This window comes from Solanum lycopersicum, chromosome 4 (assembly GCF_036512215.1).
Source record: "Solanum lycopersicum chromosome 4, SLM_r2.1".
Lineage (NCBI taxonomy): Eukaryota > Viridiplantae > Streptophyta > Magnoliopsida > Solanales > Solanaceae > Solanum > Solanum lycopersicum.
This window is the reverse complement of record NC_090803.1, coordinates 578,287-598,455: the sequence shown is the minus strand read 5'-3', so window position 1 is coordinate 598,455 and position 20,169 is coordinate 578,287. Positions and strand designations below refer to the sequence as shown.

Genomic DNA, 20,169 nt, shown 5'->3' with positions numbered 1-20,169 from the left:
ACAGAAACGTTTTAGGAGTAAAACGTTACTCAAAATAACGTTTTAGGAGTAAAACGTTACTTACAGTAATGTATATCAACCTAACGCTGTTAGTTTTTAAAAACAAAGTATACCCTAAAACGTTACTGTGAAATACGTTTATACTAGTTTTGTAAAATTTTAGAAAAATATATTATTTTGATAAATTGCTTTAGATAATGGTTCAGTTTGATCAAAATTCGCAGCAGGGTGTACACATAGTATTTTTCAATACTTTGATTCCCTCATCTTGATTCAATTATTTTTAATGAAGGATAGATAGTATTTGTACTATCTTTTGAATGTTTCTGTATTTCTGTGTGCTAAAATGTGATTATATGACAAACTCCAATATTATTGAAGGACATCAAATAATAGCAACAATTTCTTGTTAAAAATAATTACGTAAATAATCAAATTCTCATAAGAGATTATAACTTTATCTACTCCTTGTAATGTAGGAAATAAAATAAAAGGAAGGAGTGAAAAAACATGAATATAACAAATATGTTAGAAACACACGCAGAGAGAAGATTAAAGGAATATAATCCAAGCAAGAGTATGATTATCATTTGAGTTATTTTCATGTGTAGAACATATAATAACCATAAACAAGAAAGACGTACATTTCTCATTATGTTTTGGTTATTACAATATATAATATTTAAGCAAGTTTAATTTGTGCATGGTTATTTTTTTGCGTTGGTGAGTTTGTGCTTGTTATACTTGACTTTCATCCAATTGACACTTACGGTGGTTCCTTCCTTAACCTTCTTCATTCCTGCGGAGGCAGCCACCTTTGTTTTCTCCATTCCTCTTTCAAATTTATCACTCACTCTTTTCGATAGCTTCGGCTGATCGCCCAGCGTCTTTGAATTCTCGATGCTACCCCATGGATTACTCATATTTAATTTGTGAATAATTATTGTTTTTTTCACAAATCAACAATCACCAGAAGAGAAAAAAAGTTCCTTTTTTGTATTGTTTTTATGAGGAATGGACAAGCTTTTGTTTAGGTTTGCCTTACAATATATAGTCAACTAAAATGTATGGAGAAATGGATGGCTTATGTTTTCCAATATTGGTATCCCTGCACTTCTCAACATAATGTTATTATTAATATCTTTAAAAGAATTAAGATTTATATTTGTTACATTAGTTTTTGGTATATAGTATTCTTTTTTCGTTTTATATAATATAAAGGTATCATTTGACTTGATACGATGTGAAAGAAAAAACAAAAAAAGTTATAAAATTTGTAAATTAGGACAATTTCTGAATATTTGTGTTGTTCTGTATTATTTCATCAAAGAGTAAAAAAATTTATGTAACATAACCTTTTTTGCATGAAATAAAAATGATAAAAGATAGACCGAGGAATTATTTATTTATTCTTTTTTTTTGCCGTAGTTTTCGGGTATCATTTTGTGAACCCAATTAGCTGTATTCATCGAATCCCGCTATTTCAAGGTGGGTGCACCACGATTAATTTCACGGGACGCGATCGATTTATAATGCCTCCAGCGGCCCTGCTGGGGCTCGAACTGACGACCTTAATAGCAAGGTTCATCTCAACTTCAGTTCATATTGACTTGACATACTAATTAGAAAAATAATTTTGTATATAAGTATTTAATATTAATGACAAAATAATTAAAAGAATTATATTTTCTTGATAGGTTAAAACGGACTATTTTAATGACAAAATAATTAAAAAATGATATATTCTTGATTTTTCTGGTGTAACAGTTTGTCGTGGACGCCACCAACTCGGTGCCTCATTTGTTTATTCCTTGATAGTACTTTAGATATACTTCTCGTTCTCCGCCCATCATCCTCACTCTCCTTCTATCCCTCAATATCGTAATCGAGATCCTGCATCTGCGTGTCCCCAAAATGGCAGGTAATATTTAACTACGCCGCTCATTCTTCTAATTGCTGATTGTTTTCTATTGAAGATGACCTTTTGATTGTAGTTGATCAATTGTTTTCTGTCGCCTTGAATTTTGTCGATTATGATGAATAGCGCACACAGAATTAGTCTAGTTTAGTCAGTAAAGGTGTAGTTTCAGTATAAGTGGGATGATTTCGGGCTCTCTCAACTTCTCCACGGGTCAAAGTTCGGGTGGTACTATCAAAGTAAGAGTTGTATGATAACTCAAGTCATATTACTGAAAATTTTAGCCTGCTGTAAAAAAATCATAACTTTTTACTATGGACTCAAATTCACGAACACGAACACTTGGTAGAGTTGGAAAAAAGACTTAAATATCTTTAATTTGGTGAATATTGAGACACATAATGATAAGTTGTATGCTTGCTTGAAGTTGATCATTGGATGATCTTATGCAAAAACTTAATCGGTTGGGGAACTTTGAACTCAATTTAGTGCTAGAGATTTCTTGTGACCTTGATTCACATCAAATATACTTACCACACTTAGGAATTGATATTAACACCTATGTACAATTATATATCATAGGGTTCTGACCCTATACATATACAAATACTGGTTCGTATCTTATCTTAGAATTCTTGGGGTGTTGTAGTTTGCTAAATAACATATAAATGTTTTTGGGATACTAATTTTTCTTGTTTACTTACCAAACACTAGAAAATAAATAAGAAACCCACTTGTTTTCTAAGAAATCTTTTTCTAGGAAATCATTTTCGGTTGAAAATATTTTCCTTCATACCAAACACATCCTAGTTCCTACATAAAAATTGGAGAAGGTACGAAGTTGTTAGGGCCAGGGATAGAGATGACAATCTGGCTGGGAGGTAGAGGACAATTAAATTTTACAATATTAAGGGTCTTTTAGTATTCTTTATTCCTTATGTTCATACATAATAGTGGACGTCAACCAATATTTATCATTTTAAATGGAAATTTACTTTTTTCCTTCAAATGATATAGGAACGCATGTAAGGGAAAACACAATACAGTACTTGATGATAATCTGGCATAATAGGGTGGAACGGGCATCACCACGGTAGAAATCATATTGGGGGCAACCTAGGCGATCTGTGTAAGGCTTCCTATGTTCTGCATGTCTGATATCGTCTTTAGGATATTATTTAAGTTGCGCGAACTCTTCAATTTCGATGCCGCACCCGTTTTGGATTCTTCCAAGATGCACTACTTTTGGAGAATTCAACATGCATCTATTGACGATTTTGAAGAGTCCGAGCAACATAGGATATTATTACAACAACAACATATCCAGTGAAATCCCACAAGTGGAGTCCAGGTAAGGTAGAGTGTACGTAGATCTTACCACTATCTCGTGGGGGTAGATAGGCTATTTTTGAAAGACCCTAAGCTCGAGTGAAGCAAATCCAAGTAAAAAAAAGAAAGAAAACAATGTAGAAAACATAGCAACTAACAAGGAAATCAGTGCAAAGCCTATAAGAAAGGAACAAGAACAACAAAATAGTGATATAATCGAAATACACTAATCAACAGACGATGATCAATATCAAAAGAAAAAACTACAATAATCCGGCTAGTACAATGACAAACACCAACAAGTCTAAATCCTTCGAAAAGCAAGACAACATTCCCCTACCTACTAATCTTCTACCCTAGTATACATCCACGGCACCCTCCTATCTAAGGTCATGTCCTCGGTAATCTGAAGTCACGCCATGTCTTATCTAATCACCTCTCCTCAATACATTTTTGATCTACCTCTACCTCTCCTCGTACCGACCATAATCAACCTCTTGTGCCTTCTCACCGGGATATCTGCATATCTCCTCTTCAAATGTACGAACCATCTTAATATATATTTCTCCAGCTAACTGCTTTTTGAAAGTATTTAGTTTTTCCTTCATTTCCACCTCCTACTTTTGCTTTTGGCTGGTGAACTATTGTGTACTTGCTGCTTGACTGACTAAATAGTATTCCCAGGTAGAAATTTCTTGGGTAACTCATTTTCGTTGCTATTTTTATTGGATTAACTAGGTTATAGCAATAGGTATATAGATATGAGCATCGCTAGGTAAAAATGGAATAGGTCTGAAATATTTGGGCAGTTAGAGTAAGACGAAGAGGTATCAAAACATGATGGCTTCAGAATGAAGTTGACTCAAGATTTTATAGACCATGCACAGCAAATGTAACAAGATTTTTATTTTTTTGAGATGCTGTGATCTATTAATTGAGACCTTATCAATCTCTACTTCAATAATGCTTGAAATCTTTAATCATGCAGCAATATCAGGGAAGGTTGTCCAACATAACCTGGTAGCAAAGTGCTGCCAGCAGGATAGGGAATTGAGCACAAAATACCGATTGTACTATTGTACCCTTAGTAGGCGCAACTTGCTCCCCCCTGTAGGAGGGAAGTTGGCATGGAATGGCAACTCCACCATGCAACTGGATGCCTTATCAAAATCTAAGCGAGGAAATGTTTATTGCAATGGTCTGTTCTAGAATCTTACTGTTCAGGTTGATCTCAGATTAAACCATAACTTTCAAAAATGTTTAGCATACCTAATTGTTCAGTGACACTCCTTTCAGTGCTTATTTTTTTTCTTAAATTGGTAATCTTTTGATTTATCCACAACAAGTGTACCTTTCTCTAGTTATCATTAACTAATTTTTTGAGTCATAACCATGAGTAATCTCTCTGATTGCATCATAACTAACCATGTTGTATATCCTGAATAATGCTAAAAACATGGATCTTTGTGCAGCTGCCTCGTCGTCCACTGCAATCCCGTCTGTTGAGAAAAGCAACTTTCTTAAGCTTCAGAATGGAAGGTACTTGTTTCTTGCTAATTCAACTTGCCATCTTTTTAAGGTGGATAGTTTATCATGCTTCTGGCTTCCTTTGATAAGTTTCAAAATTGGTTAATTTTATGGATAGTAATATTCAATTGTTTTGCGATAGATTGGTGAAAAAGATAAATGGATGAGTTTTCATTCTGTACAGCAATTGAATGGGCAAGTATGGTAGAAAAAGAGAGGATGATGCAACAATAGCGATTGTTTTTCTCTTTTATTTTTTTGCTTCTCCATAGCTTGAAACTTGATTAGCGAAAAAGGTACTACATGATATGGAAGCAGTGAATCTCTTATTCTAAAAAAGTAAGTGAATTGGTGAGTGTAGAAGAAAAAAAGAGGAAAATAAAAAAACCCAGCTGATATTCCTTTTTTTGGTTTAATGTTTAATAGCCTGGTGTTGTCAGTGTTGATACATCTGTTATGGTTAGTAGAGAATCAGATCATGCTTAGCTAATCATTTACATATTCTCGATGCAGGTAAAGTTTTTGCTAACTGAAGTTTCTTCATTTAAAACTTTTTTGCCGTAACCTTGAAAGAATGGTGGTCTAAACATGTATTTAAGATAAATGTGAATTCCTGTTGATCTTTAGCTCCCTGTGGTTGACTCTTAACATTAGCTTTTCTATAAATATCTACCTTTTCTTTGTTTTTATCATTTGACTGTAAATCTTTAAGGTTTGCTTGCTATACGATGTTCTACTATATTTTCCATTTGATAATTGTACCAGAAACTTAACATGACACAGTTTTTTGAGAACTTAAAAGACACGTTCATCAAATATCATCTTTAATATGATTTTCAAGAGACATCTTTAATATAGAATCCATCTAAGATAACCTTCTATGCAAGACCATGATACCCATCCATATATGACGTAGGCATGTAGCTAACAAACAGTTATTCATAAGTTCCAATCTGATTTATTCCTCTGTATTAACCCAGTGATATACGTGGAGTAGCTATTGATGGAGTTGAGGGGGAACCTCTTACTCTCACAGAGACAGTTACAGAAGCAATAGCAGCAGGTTTTTCTGGTTGGTTGCTGGCAAAAAAGAAAAATGTTTCTTCTAAATGTTTAAGAGTCTCCGTCGGTCATGACTCACGAATTTCTGCACAGAAGTTACAGGTACTAACCCTATATAAGAAAGTTAAGCTGTGTACACTTTCTTAATCAGCAATTTCAGCCTTAAGCAGAAATGTCTTTGTTTGCTTCTTTTCTGGTTAACATGACTAGAGTTAATGCTAATGGTGTGGACAGCATGATAGATTTTATTAGTACTACACACAGTTTGTAGTTGGGCTGTACATACCAACCAACATAGGCTTACCACTGTATGTTAAGTCAAAACAGAAGAATTTACCCAGAGATAATGAAAAAAAATCAAAATGAAAATATTTCCTGTTCTAGAGTGTTGTAGCCGTTAAGGACTTCTTAGTTCATCATCCTCTCTCTTGTACTTCTGTGCTTTATTCTTTCATTCACGAGGTACATTGCTGTCTAGTTGATTAACCCTGGATTGCTATCTGTCAGGATGCAGTTTCTCGAGGACTTGCTAGAGCTGGAGTTGAAGTCATCCAATATGGGTTGGTGATGCTTTTCTTAGGTCCTATTTGTAACTAATATGTGCAGACTCCGACTACAGATTCTTCGCTCATCTAACCCATAACCTATAAAGAATGGAATTTAATCATTTTAAGGTGATATATGGTTCTATGTTCTGCTGGTTGCTGTAAGGCCTACTGTATAGACCTTTTTAATATGAAGACTGAAAAGCAAATTATTATTTCAAAGAGATCTAAGAAGTCTGAACATTCTCCCCCTCCCCCACCCAAAGATAAATCATTAATTCATTATGAATCTTCATATCTGCCCTTATCAAATAAGAAACTTCATATATGTCAGCACCAATGACCATTCACTAGAGATTTACGCAACAATTTGGAGATTTGACAAATGGTTTCAATCAATCTGTTGTTGGTTAGGAATTTCTGCATGAGTAGTGAATACTAGCTAATCATTTCTAAAGTTGATTATAGTTCTCTAAAGGAGTCTTATGGATATGATTGGTTGAAATATCTTGGGTTGATACAACTGTAACCAGATATTTGGTCCTTAATATACAACACAATGCTGAATAATGCCATCAAAGACATAGCTTGATTTAAATCTGTACAACGACAACTTGCTTCGTTCCCACCCCACCATTTCTCATAGGATTCGGAATACGAAAATTTTTGTTTGCACTTCCGATTAAGATGTCTAGAAAATGTTGTTGTAAGATTTGTTTTTGTAAATTAATTAGCACGATTTTAGGAGACATTCTTTTTCCTTAGCATAATGATAGGAATATATTTTCTTTTATATTTCAATTGATTGTGTTTCCGTAATTAGTTATAGGTTTCATGGTATAAATGCCCCTTCGCAGGAGATCTTAGGATATACTCAATACAAAGAAACTTTCTCTTCTTTCTCCAGATCTATATGTTATCAAAGCCATTTCTTCCTTTTGAGGTGAGGTTTTTCTGCCTTGTGGCACTAGGGTTCCTTTTTCTCAAAATGAGGTTGAGTTTTCTCAAAAAGAGGTTGAGTTTTCTTCTACGCTTACTTCCAGATCTCTTGAAAGAAACTGTATGACAGGTTGCTAGCCAGTAGAATCAGCTATTGAAAAGCAATCACAAGTAACTAACCAGAGATAAAGTTAAAGAGTCAGTTGATAAGAAGAGATATTGGTTGGAGGATTCATTTCTCTCTCTCACTAGATTAGACACAGCCTATTCAATCAGCTTGATGAGTCAATTCATGCATGATCCCCAAGATCCTTATGGTGCTAGCTGCTAGCTAGCTATCTTTCACATTTTTCGGTATCTAAAGTCTACACCAGGGAAAAGTTTGCTTTTCTCTAAACATGGTCACCTCACGATTGAAGCTTTTACATACACAGATTGGGCATAGCTGACAAAAGATGTATGTCTGATTACTGTACACTTGTAGGAGGGAATCTAAATTATTTGGAGAAGCAAGAAACAACATATAATTGCCAGATCTAGTGTGGAAGCAAAATATACAGCTATGGGCAGGGTGTTTGTAAGCTTCTTTGGCTACAAAAGTTACTGGAAGAACTGAGATTGTCTGAAAAAGGGAGAATTTCATACTTTATTTTTTTTTAAAAAAAGGGAGACTTTCCTAGTACTGCAGCAACAAAGCTGGAATTAGTATAGCTCGGTACTTTTTTTTATTTTTTTTTGTGATGACTAGTATAGCTCAGAATTCTGTTCAACTTGACTGAACAAAACATTGAAATTTATCGGCACTTAATCAAAGAGAAAGCTACTAGTGGTATCTTGAGTTTGCTTTATGTAATGTCAGAAAAAACAACTAGTTGATGTGCTTTAAGAGGCAGAAAAAGAGCTTTCCATACTTTTTGTAAGTTGGGCATGTGGGACATCCTTGCTCCAACTTGAGGGTGGATGGTGGTGTTGATTGTGTTAATTAAATTAGCATGATTTTAGGAAAAATCTTTTTTCCTAGTGTAATTATACAACAACATACCCAGTATAGTCCAACAAAGTTGGGTCTGGTAAGGGTAGAGCCTAGCCTAATTATAGGAATATAATATTTTCTTTTTATTGTTGTTGACTGTATTTTCTTAATTAGTTGTAGGATTCATTGTATAAGTTCTTATGGAATGTAAAGACATTGCAATGCAAGGAAGCTTTATTTTCTTTCCTAATATCTACAAAATTGAAGAGAGATATGTGCATATCATCTTTCTTTGGTTTAAATTGTTTATTCTATGTCATTCAAGTGATGACATGCCTAATGAGCCTTTCTCTGTCCCCCCCCCCCCCCCCCTCCTCTTCCTCTTATCCCCCATGGTAGATTGGCATCCACTCCAGCCATGTTCAATAGCACTCTTACCGAAAATGAAGAATTTTCCTGTCCAGTGGATGGTTCCATAATGATAACAGGTGAGTGCATGAATTTGTTATCTAGTATGAATTGGGATGTAAATTCAATAATAATTCTATCTTTGGACGTGTGAATTTTTTAAAGCATCTATTATTTGCAAGTGGGGGATGGCCTGCTGCTTCTCTTGTATGGCAGCTTGGTTCATGGTTGGAGTTAATACAGTTTGATATTAATAGAATTGGCTTAGTGCTGGTTGGATGATTCTTTTGTATGATAATTTTGTTTGCCAACAGCAAGCCATCTTCCCTACAACAGGAATGGGTTCAAGTTCTTTACAAGTGCAGGTGGACTTGGGAAGCCTGACATCAAAGATATCTTGGAGCGAGCTGCTGATATATACAAAAATATTGCAAATGAAAATTCTAAGGGAGCAGAAACAGCTGCTTCTCTCGATGTGAAAAGAGTGGATTACATGTCTGTTTATGCATCTAATCTTGTAGCAGCAGTCCGCAAAGCTGCAGGAAGTATAGGTACTTTTACCATGTTTCTGTATTAATGAAAATAATCATTGTTTCGAGGAAATGGATGCAAATCATAAAATTAATTTGTGATGGCACGCCAATCATACTGGGAACTTCCAGGGTGGTATTGACCTGCGATTAAGAATCTCCCTGTTTAAAGAGTTTCGTATACTTCCAATCTAATGAAATATCCCAACCGTTTTCAGAGAATTCACCTTAATTGTTTCTCTGACCCAGTGTTGTTCAGCCTCTTGTTAGTGCTCATTCACTTTTTTTTTCTCTTTCCTTTTTTTGTGGTTCAATTCTCAGAAAAGCCACTGGAAGGATTCCATATCATTGTTGATGCAGGGAATGGAGCAGGCGGATTCTTTGTGGTAAGTTTTTAGCCTTGTTGCGCGCTTTGACAGTTTTCACCTTCCATACATTGCATGAAAACCTTCTGAACCAAGAAAAACACTTAACTATAGCTTAAAAGAAAAACCAAGAAGAAAAAGATGTGTGTGTGCTATTAATAGGGCTGGGTCTATTTCCATAACCTAACATACTTATCAACACCTTTTTATTTTATCAATTTCCACGACAGCCTTACCAGGATATATTGGTCTCCACCCACCTCCATAGTCCAATCTCACATCACCGGTCAGGTCTTTCACCATTATCGTTGTCAGATTCAATGGTTTTGATATCTTTAGGAATATAGAGCAACTTAGTGATCTGACAACCTCCTTTTGATTAGTTAATCATACAACAATGTCTCATCCTACCAAAGTTGCGAAGGGAAGGAGCGGTTGGATGATGTGTAAACTGGACCCCAAGATTAAAAAAATATATGAACTCCATTGTGTATCCTCTGTTACTATCAAGGGAAAGAAACAGTAGGACCTTTTGAAGGAGTGAATAATTCAATTAAGAGTAAAAGATGGTATCTGTTGTACTTGTATTTGTAATGTGACAAAGAAATTCCATGTTGTATAGATGGATGATTAGACTTTTGAGATGTCTAGTACACAGTTGTAACTAAATAACTTAGTACAGTCATATTCATCTTGGTCTACAATATTAAGAAAAGATATTTTAGGAATTATCTTTTGATGCAGTTACCATTGTCTGTCTCTGCATTCAGATATGTAGATTTTAGGAGCTTCTAGGAGTTATGAAAGATGAGGAATTACAGTTGGGGGTACTGGGGAATGAACAGAAAAAAACAAGGAGTAGAGAAAAGCTAGTAATACATGATTGAAATTTTTTAAATACTTTGAATTGCCAAAAGAAATTGATATTCTCTCTTTTGCTGTCATGCCAACGTGATCCCACTTTCCTGAACTATAAATCTTTCCTTACTCTATATACTTTTTTTAATACCTGCAAAACTTAAATGCAAACTGCATATCATACTCCAAAATTTATCAAATTATCAGCTTTATGTCTTCCATTAGGTCCACTTTCTTTGAAATACATTATAAGTTAGCTCTTGAGATCCGTACTAGCCTGTTAAGTCAAACTAAGATGGTTACACAAGAAAGGATATGTTTTTATTTGATACATTGTCTTTCAATTCTAGTCGATGTGTAAGGGACTAAAATGCATCAATAGTTGTTATCAATTGAAGTTGTTCTAGGGGAAACGAAACTCAAGGACCATCTAAAAGGTCTTTAAGACATATTGAAATCTGTTTATCAGCTTAATTTGTAACTTAAAATTTTCTCAGGGTATATCACTTTTACCTTTTTTCCCTTTGTTGTTCTTTTTAGATGCTTTGGTCATATTCTTATTTTACTGGATTTTCAGGGGAAGGTGCTTGAGCCTCTGGGTGCTATTACTTCTGGCAGTCAGTTCTTGGAGCCAGATGGTAAGATATAACCTGCAATTTTCACATACAGATTTTTCTGTGACTCTTACTAATTATTTGATTCTCATGCTAGGTTTGTTTCCCAATCATATACCTAACCCAGAGGATAAGACAGCCATGAAAGCTATTACCAAGGCAGTACTTGATAACAGGGCTGATTTGGGAATCATCTTTGATACAGATGTTGACAGGTGATGTAGTATACAAGTCTTTTCTTTTAATGGACGTAGTCATTTGTTGGTTCCCTTTTCTGATATATGTTCTGGTCAGGTCTGCGGCTGTGGATTCGAGTGGTCGTGAATTTAACAGAAATCGTTTGATTGCTTTAATGTCCGCAATTGTTTTGGAGGAAGTGAGTATCTCTTTTTGACAAGTGTCTCTAGAACTCTTCTCTAACAAGCATCTTAACCTTTTACTACTTCTGTTAATGTTTGACCAGCATCCTGGGACCACTATTGTCACAGACAGTGTAACATCAGATGGGCTGACAACATTTATTGAAAAGAAACTAGGTCAGATGAGGAGTCAAAGTCACCTGTGATACCCTTGTTATGAGAATGGATGCTAATTTTAACAATATTATTGCAGGAGGGAAGCATCATAGGTTCAAAAGAGGATACAAGAATGTTATTGATGAGGCTATTCGTCTGGTATGATTTGGCTATTTGATGCATGGTTCTGATGGTAGCATTTCAATGGTCCTTTTGTCTTTATAAGCATATTAGCACATCCATCATAAGATGGATCTTATCTTTGTCTTTTTGGGTTGCCTCCAATTGCCCAGTCTCAGATAACAACATGATGTCTTAAATAAAATGGTTCGATTCTTTTCATGTGCTTGTGGTCATCATGTTATAGCTTTCTTTTGTTCACCTTTCTCCGGTGAAAGAAAATCCATCTCTCCAAAATATAGTAGTTATAGGTATATTTTAGCTTAATCCATATCTGATGTCCTTCACATTTCGGATTATGTTGAATAATCTCCACCAATCCCCCAAAAGGAAAAAGAACTCTCTTTCTTGAAAAGGTAACTTAACATCCTACCTAATATTCTGAACACTTTATTGCTCAAGAAAGTTGTATGAGAGCACTTGTTTCTTTGCAAACTCTTTTGCTTTTTAGTAAAGAAAAAGGTGATCTCTGATCCCTGACCTCCATTCGGCATTTGACAACTTATCTCAAACTTTAACGTTCTGTTTATAATTCATGGATTTACTAGTTTCCACCAAGAATTGGATGCGTTGTGCCAAGTGTTTTAATTAATTCTTTAACCACACAAACACGTGACTAGTTTTATTAGAGAAATGCTTTCATCTGAACTTTCTCTTCTATTGGAATTATTTTAACTTCGCTCACCAGGGGTGATCAAGGAATCTGAAAATTATTGATCCAGGGGAGAAGCAGCAACCCAAATTTGTGGGATTTTTTCTAAAATTGAGCGCACTCTTCAATATAATCACAAACTTTCAGGATTGAGCATTGAGACGAACTGGAATCCTCTGCTATCTATTCATCTTTTTCTCCATGAGCTTAGCCTAGTATAGTACATTCAAACTTGCTGAACTTATCTGCTTGAAGAAACTATTGCCTCAAGCTCCACAACTCTGAAAAACTAGTATGGCTTAAAAGATGGCGTCTGAATCTGGCGATTTCCAATTTCTTTGCTTTTCTAGTATTGCTTCAAATCTTTGTTGCCAAGCTTTAAGTTTCTCTGAGACAGATTGTACTTAATAGTAGCATATTGACAGAACTCTGTTGGTGAAGAAGCACATCTGGCTATTGAAACTAGTGGACATGGAGCTCTCAAGGAGAATCATTGGCTTGATGATGGTGCATACCTTATGGTACATGTCTGCCAATACTAATCTGTGGGTTCTATGATTTGTCTTCAGTACAAGTCCTAAAACTCATTTGTTGGTTTTCGTCACTTGCAGGTGAAGTTACTGAATAAGCTTGCATCAGCTAGAACATCAGGACTAGGCGGAGGAAGCAAAGTCTTAACTGACATGGTGGAGGGTCTTGAAGAACCAGCTGTTGCTGTTGAACTTAGACTAAAGATTGATCAGAATCACCCAGATCTTCAAGGAGGGTATGCTACAATGTCCCTCACAATTTAATTTGGCTGAGGTTATTGAATTTTTTGTAAATTGAGGAACACGCTTGTGTCTCCAGATCCTTCCGTGATTATGGTGAAGCAGTGTTAAAGCAACTTGAGAATACAGTTGAGTTGGATGCGAAGCTTCTGAAAGCACCTGTTAACTATGAAGGGGTAAGCTTTTAACGATTTTTGTCCAAGCAGAAGTAGATGAGGTTATTCTTCTTGATATCACTGAGTTCTTATCATAGTTCCTTCAAATGCATAGCGAGCGGCAACTGTTTATGGACGTTATATTTTGTTTGTTTAGTCATAGTCATTACATGTGTTGAATCATTATACGTATCCTGCTATTGGTCGGACCTTTTACTTTCATTTACTAATATTTAGACATCTGCACACATTTATATTTGGAGTATTAGTCTAAAGATCAATTTTGTCTGATGACAGGTTAGAGTTTCTGGATTTGGCGGGTGGTTCCTTCTAAGACTCTCACTACATGACCCTGTTCTACCCCTTAATATTGAGGTTGTAACTATTCTTTTTAAGCTCTTACAATTTTCTGCAACTACAATAATCTGATACTAGACTATATGATCATTTTAGGCACCAAGCAAGGAGGATGCTGTAAAACTTGCTCATGATGTGCTTAATGCTGTGAAAGAGTTCACTGCTCTTGATACCTCCGCCTTAACTAAGTTTGTCGGAGTATGAGTGTGCATTGAGTTTATCTGTCATCTTGACGATCATCAAAATTTGGACGACTTGACCTCAGTGCCGCTGACATGTTGGATCTTTGCAAATTTTGAACCTCTACCATAGAAAAGTGTTTTAGTAAAAAACAAATCAAGAGCTGTATGCAATAAAGTTACAGAATCTGTCTGTACAGAGAAAAAGACAATTGTGGTTGTTTTGTTTATGGTAGTAGTTTTGGTGCATCATTTACTTCAAGAGGTGCAGATGTCCAATGACTATTACAATTCAATAGTGCAAAATGTAGGGACTAATTGGCAAACCTTAAAGAAGCATCTACGTTTATCTTAAGTAATAAACAAAATTATCCTCATAGACCCTAAAAAGTGGTTCAAGATTCATTCACAGTACAATGGTTTTGGATGATTCCACCCATTCCTAGCCTGACTCCACCTTTCATGTTCAATAGTCCCTTGTTGGTCCCATATGTACCCCTTTTGTCACTCTCATTTGTTAAATTTTCCACTTTTTGCCAACATGGATTGTGTTGTCGTAGTAGATTGTCCTATCCTTAATTAGAAGTTTCGAGTTCTATTCAATGGATATATAGAAAAAAATTCTATTTGAAAAGCGACTCCAAAATGGGCTCTGTGGTATGGATAAGTCGAGGCTTCTACTAAAATTAAAAAAAAAAGAATTATGTAATATTTAAAAAAAAAGAGGAAAATTAGAGAATATAAAACTTATAGTTGTGTATTTAAATTATTTTTCCTTCAATAAAAACACCCGATGAAAAAAAAAAACTTTTCCACTTCTCTCATTATATTAGGATGAGTACCATTTAGGTAAAATACCCTTTCCCAACTTTATTATTTATAATCAAGGAGGAATAGCAAAGTGAGACAGATTCATTCATTTCATCCTTTATTTGAGCTGTTTTAAAACTTCTTCCTCTTCCTTACAAAGGAAAAAAAAATGGGATTTCTTCCATGTTCTTTGCTTTGTCAAGCAAAGAAAAAACCATTAGATTCTTGTGATCAAACTGAGTCTAGACATCTTTCCTCAAATTCTTCATCATCATTAATATCATTATCCTCGAGATCATTATCATTATCATCTAGGTCATTTTCTTCACAGCCAAGTTTACCATCAATTCCTTCTCTTTCTATATCATCCTCTCAAGTTGAACATCTCTCAAACACCTTCCACCACTGCTTAGCCACACTAACAGGCCATTCTTCCTACATATTTTGCCTATCCATCGCGGAAAAACACCTCTATTATGGCTCTTCCAATGGAGAAATCCTTGTATGTGACATAAACTCTTCAAAACAGGACAATTGTTTAAAAGAAAAGACAGTATGCCAAAGTGGAAGTGCAATCAAATCTATTGTCATGATGGGAGATAAGCTCTTCAGTTCCCACCAAGATCATAAAATCCGAGTATGGAAAATTGACAATGAGACACCTAATAGAAATTACAAGAGCATTGCCACCTTACCAACGATCAACGATCGTTGCGTGAAGCTATTTTGGACAAGGAACTACGTACAAGTTCGAAGACACAAGAAATGCACATGGGTGGGTATATACTATTGAATTTTGTATTTAAAATCTTTAATCATATCATGTTTTAATTATATTATGTCTGAACAGGTACATCACGTAGACACGGTGTCAGCATTAGCCTTATCGAAAGATGGCTCTCTGCTTTACTCTGCTTCATGGGACAGAACATTTAAGATTTGGAGAAGTTCAGATTTCAAATGCCTAGAATCAGTATGGAATGCACATGACGACGCGATCAACTCAATAGTTGTATCGAATAATGGAGATGTTTACACTGGTTCAGCAGACAAGAAGATCAAAATATGGACTAAACAACAAGAAGGGGGTTCTAATAAACACACTCTTATGACTGCACTAGAGAAGCATAAATCAGCAGTGAATGCTTTGGCTCTTAGTAGAGATGGTTGTGTTTTATACTCTGGTGCTTGTGATAGGTCTATAATTGTGTGGGAGAAATTGCAAGTGTTAGGGGCAATAAGAGGACATAAAAAATCAATTTTGTGTTTGGCTGTGGTGTCAAATGATTTGTTATGTAGTGGATCAGCTGATAAAACAGTGAGAATATGGAAAAGAGGATTAGGAAAATTTTGTTATTCATGTTTGGCTGTGTTTGAAGGACATAGAGGTCCAGTTAAGTGTTTGAATGCAACTTTAGATACTCAAAAGTATGATGATAATGATTCTTGTTCTGGAAATTCTTACATCATTTATAGTGGTAGCTTGGATTGTGATGTTAAGGTTTGGAAACTTTGGGTTCCTAATTACCTCTAGCTAGGATTCATCTCTTTCATATGTACTAATAGGAACATATTGTAAATATAAAAAGAGGACTATTCTCACTTAATTTTCTGTCTCTCTTTTTAGTTAGAAAGTCCCACCATGGCTAAATGACAGAGATATTTCCTCTACCTAGGGAGATTCACAAGATATTGTTTACTTCGTTTTTGGAAGTCCAAAGTCATCCCACAGTCGAGGTAAACAACTCTCTAACAAAGATGATTTCGTATTCAAGGAAGTCCCACATTGGGATTAATGTGCTCACTAAAGAAGGTAACTTCGTATCCAGGAGATTTAAACTTGAGACTTCTAATTAAAGATGAAAAAATACCCTCCACAATCCTGGTTGGTAAAAGTTTTGTGCTGTTTTCAATATTAAGTTAAAGTCATTTGAATTGAGTTATAATTTATACATAATATTGTATATACATCAAGTTGAATTCAAGTATCAGTTTAAACTAGTAAGGTTTATATTTTTCAAATTAATTTATCATGAATTTAAATTTCTAATAATGTGGGACTACACCATACTAAATATAAAAAAGACGACTCAATTTTCTTGGGCTCAATATAAACAAAAAAATTGGATTAAGCACAACTTAATCAGATTCGTGCCCAAACCAAGATGCAACAATTAACTATTTGAGATTCATTTGGAAAAAAAAAAAGAACACCATACTAAAGAAGGAGTTTCCCCATCGTCCGTTTCCTCTTGGCTTCAAGTGATTCAAATAAAAACTATAGATACTACATTACACTTGTTAACATTACATTAAAACTTGGAATCATGATTAAAGTCATGCTTAATTAATTACTAGTGGTTTAGGAGTTAGGCTTAAAGTTGCAATTCCAATTTCTGAAAACAACATCAAATATCTGATATCATTTTCTTATTTTCTATTTGCAGGTGGTCAAGAGGTTCATTTCATAATATTTTGTAAATATCATATTTAAATAATTTGTATCATTTATTATAATTAAATAATATATTTATGGTTTGATTATCTAATAGCCGATAATCTTATAAAAGAATACCAAAGAACTATTGAGACCTTTTCCATTCTTACAATTTAAACTGAAGAAAATGATATTTTCAAATATCTTATATATAAAAAAATCAAGATCTCTCGTAATAAAAAAAAAAGGCCATAAAATTAGAGAAAAATTGAAGTGATAGATAAAAAAACAAAAAACGAATTGAAGATCTCTAATTTCTCCAAGGATTGCTCATTAAAAAAAACATTTTTATACCATAATGTTAAGTTGACAAACAATAAAAGATGATTTCTTATAGCAAGTCAATTATAGGACACTCTTAAAAATATATTGTATTACTAATATTATAGGTTACCTACCTTGCTAGCATAATAAAATATTTTCAATCAATGACAAATCACCACGTAAAATATAAGTTAGTGAAAAAAATGCACCATTTATCTCTCTGTCGCTATTAGGATAAACTAAACATTCTTGATGATATAGCTAATCTTAAAAATACGTACTATTTATTATTTTGAGAGCAAAAATACGTCAATAAACTTTGACCTAAGGTATATTACACATATTAGTAGAGAAAAATTACCAGAAAGCATAAAACTCATTGGACAGGTGCCCTTAAATAGATAATCTAATTATATTTAATTGGTATAAAAGAATATAATAATACTGAATATAGCTGACGACTTGCAGATTTAGCACACTCCAAGAAATATATGTCAATTAGATATATAAGTATGTTAAATATACTCCACATTTGTCATCAATACTTCCCTTGAGTAATTTTATTTTTTTATTAGAAACTGATAGCTCAACAATATTGTTCAAGTTGTATGTAGTTTGTATGGGCGAAGATATGGCATTTGGGCCAAACTCAATCTCAAAAGTTAGCTTATGAGGCGAGATTTGTCTAAATTCATATAAGGAGATCAATTTTTCATTCATTTATCGGTGTGAAACTTTTTAACACTCCGCCGCACACCCAAACCTCAAGAGCGTGAACACTTCTAAATGGGGGTCCAATATCGGTGAACAACAACTTGAGATGGTTCTGACTTTGATACATGTAAAGAGATGACACTTGGGCCTAATTCAATTAATCTCACCGCCGCTGAAAAATAAAAATTGTTCACACACCACATGCTAAGCACTGCGCATGAGGTGGGGTGTTAAAGAAGGACAAAAGTCTCACATTGGTGGTTAAGGAGATGTGTGGACTTCTTATTAGACTCGGACAATCCTCCTTCTTTGAGCTAGCTTTTAGGGTGTGAGTTAGATCAAAAACCTAATTTAACAGTATAACTTGACAATTTTATTTTTTGATTTCGCGCCGGGAAATACCGTTGGGGTAAAAAGCTTCTTAAGGGAACTCAAACATGAGACCAATGATTAGAAGTACTTATTACTCCATTACAACTCTCGTGACAATGGTCAAACTTCATGACTTCACATGGTGTTAAAGTTAAATGAAGATGGCGTGCAACGTGACAAATTTATAAATAAGATGTGACTTAAAGAGTCTCTTTGAATTGATTTATAATTTTAAGTGTTTTTAAGATAAAATAGCTTTTAAAGCTCATGTATTCTAACATTGATCTACTATATGTGCTTATTCTTTGATTTCATCAGGGGAGTGCTAATTTGAATCACGTTGCAATCGCTTATACATATGACATATAATTATGCATGTCTTCACCTTATAAAGGATTATGTGAGAAACTTTTGACCAAATTAAAAAGATAATAATTATTTTTTATTATTATCAAAATGTGGCTGGAATGATACTTGATTTTGGAGCAATAAGAAGACATGACTAGTACAAGTTGCTTTAAATTAGTGTTAAGAGATCTTGAAAATTGCTAAGAGTTAAAGAAAGTAATGTTGATTTGAAATAATTTTGGAGTACAAACCTACCTTTCTTAATATCTTTTCTTTCTATTTATGCAAAGCGATGGTAGAGATTTTGAATTCAAATTTAGTTTTGTTGCTTAGAAAATTTAGCCTTGGACACATTAATGTGACTCAAACTCATAATTTTAAAAAATAGGGCGATTACCATCTGATCAATTTCTTAGTATTAGGGCATAAAGGTGTCTAACAAATTAAAGATGTAGAGATGGGAGGGCATAGTATTAGGGCATAAAGCTGTCCAAAAAAATGTAGAGGTGGATAGTGAGAAAATAGAGGTGGCAGTTAATGCACTAGTGATGAATGCACCCGACTGAACACTACTCTCTTCCTTCCATATTAAGTGAAAGTTTTCATGGAATAGAGGGAGTTACCTTCCAAGCTAAAACTTTAGATGGTGTTCAGACCAACAATACCATGTAGGAGAAGGTCTTTGATTCAATATACATATTTTCGCTTTTCGTTATGAGTTTTTTTAAAAAAAAATATATGTAACACTCTGCTATTTGAGAGAGTTAGAGTTAGAACGAATTGGTTCTGTTTATGCACTCAAAATTATGCTAGAATTTTAGAAAGAAAGAACTCAAGAGGAGAAAAGTTCATCGGGTTTGCCCGCAAAGAAGTTGGTGCGGCGCGCCCCTGATGCGCCATGGAGGCTCGAGAAGCGTGCCAACAGTGCGTCCGGGTCATCCGCGCTCCCCCCCCCCCCATTTTTCGTCGTTTAGCTCGTTTAAGTCCTTTTAAAGTGTACTAATATTTTCTATCCATTATAACTACTCTAAATGACTTCTAAACATCTAGAAATCCTTCAGAAACATGAATCAAAACCTTCAATCATAAATTCAAATTCAAGGAATGAGAGCCAAGTCTAGAGAGTTCTTAGAGTCTTTTCAAAAAGTCTTGCAAATGCTTTGAACTTGTTTTAAGACTTGAATTTTGAGTTGAGTAAAGACTTCATTTCTTCAAAAGAATATATGGAAACTATGTATTCCCAAAGAGTAAATATTTTCATATTTAAACAAGAAAGAAAACATCGATT

At 34.5% G+C, this 20,169-nt stretch overlaps 2 protein-coding genes across 8 annotated transcripts; both read left to right on the top strand.

Moving 5' to 3' along the window:
* Positions 1 to 1,726: 1,726 nt before the first annotated feature.
* On the top strand, positions 1,727 to 14,138 carry LOC101259144 (uncharacterized). 7 transcript variants are annotated; one of them, XM_069296876.1, is made up of 19 exons: positions 1,771 to 1,921; positions 2,936 to 3,047; positions 4,236 to 4,445; positions 4,720 to 4,786; positions 5,755 to 5,938; positions 6,344 to 6,396; positions 8,693 to 8,781; positions 9,067 to 9,252; positions 9,553 to 9,617; positions 11,032 to 11,092; positions 11,166 to 11,283; positions 11,363 to 11,444; positions 11,532 to 11,604; positions 11,681 to 11,742; positions 12,841 to 12,936; positions 13,027 to 13,181; positions 13,265 to 13,361; positions 13,638 to 13,715; positions 13,794 to 14,138. In XM_069296876.1, the coding sequence occupies exons 3-19, from the start codon at positions 4,394 to 4,396 to the stop codon at positions 13,899 to 13,901; spliced, it is 1,626 nt and encodes a 541-aa protein (XP_069152977.1). In that variant the 5' UTR covers positions 1,771 to 1,921; positions 2,936 to 3,047; positions 4,236 to 4,393; the 3' UTR covers positions 13,902 to 14,138. The 7 variants fall into 7 exon arrangements, with proteins under 7 accessions (XP_004237078.1, XP_025886311.1, XP_004237080.1 ...); XM_010321197.3 differs by having other exon boundaries at positions 9,016 to 9,252; XM_069296875.1 differs by having other exon boundaries at positions 2,936 to 3,269; positions 9,016 to 9,252.
* Positions 14,139 to 14,747: 609 nt separating this feature from the next.
* Positions 14,748 to 16,293, top strand: LOC101260421 (protein JINGUBANG). The gene is made up of 2 exons (XM_004237035.5): positions 14,748 to 15,461; positions 15,537 to 16,293. The coding sequence occupies exons 1-2, from the start codon at positions 14,856 to 14,858 to the stop codon at positions 16,218 to 16,220; spliced, it is 1,290 nt and encodes a 429-aa protein (XP_004237083.1). The 5' UTR covers positions 14,748 to 14,855; the 3' UTR covers positions 16,221 to 16,293.
* Positions 16,294 to 20,169: the final 3,876 nt, after the last annotated feature.

Excerpts from the sequence above, each read along its gene's own strand:
- LOC101259144 (XM_004237030.5), top strand. Across the intron at positions 9,253-9,552 it reads CAAAGCTGCAGGAAGTATAG|AAAAGCCACTGGAAGGATTC; the intron begins GTACTTTTACCA and ends TTCAATTCTCAG. Across the intron at positions 13,716-13,793 it reads TTCTACCCCTTAATATTGAG|GCACCAAGCAAGGAGGATGC; the intron begins GTTGTAACTATT and ends TGATCATTTTAG.
- LOC101260421 (XM_004237035.5), top strand. The coding sequence starts at position 14,856 with ATGGGATTTCTTCCATGTTCTTTGCTTTGTCAAGCAAAGAAAAAACCA. Across the intron at positions 15,462-15,536 it reads GACACAAGAAATGCACATGG|GTACATCACGTAGACACGGT; the intron begins GTGGGTATATAC and ends ATGTCTGAACAG.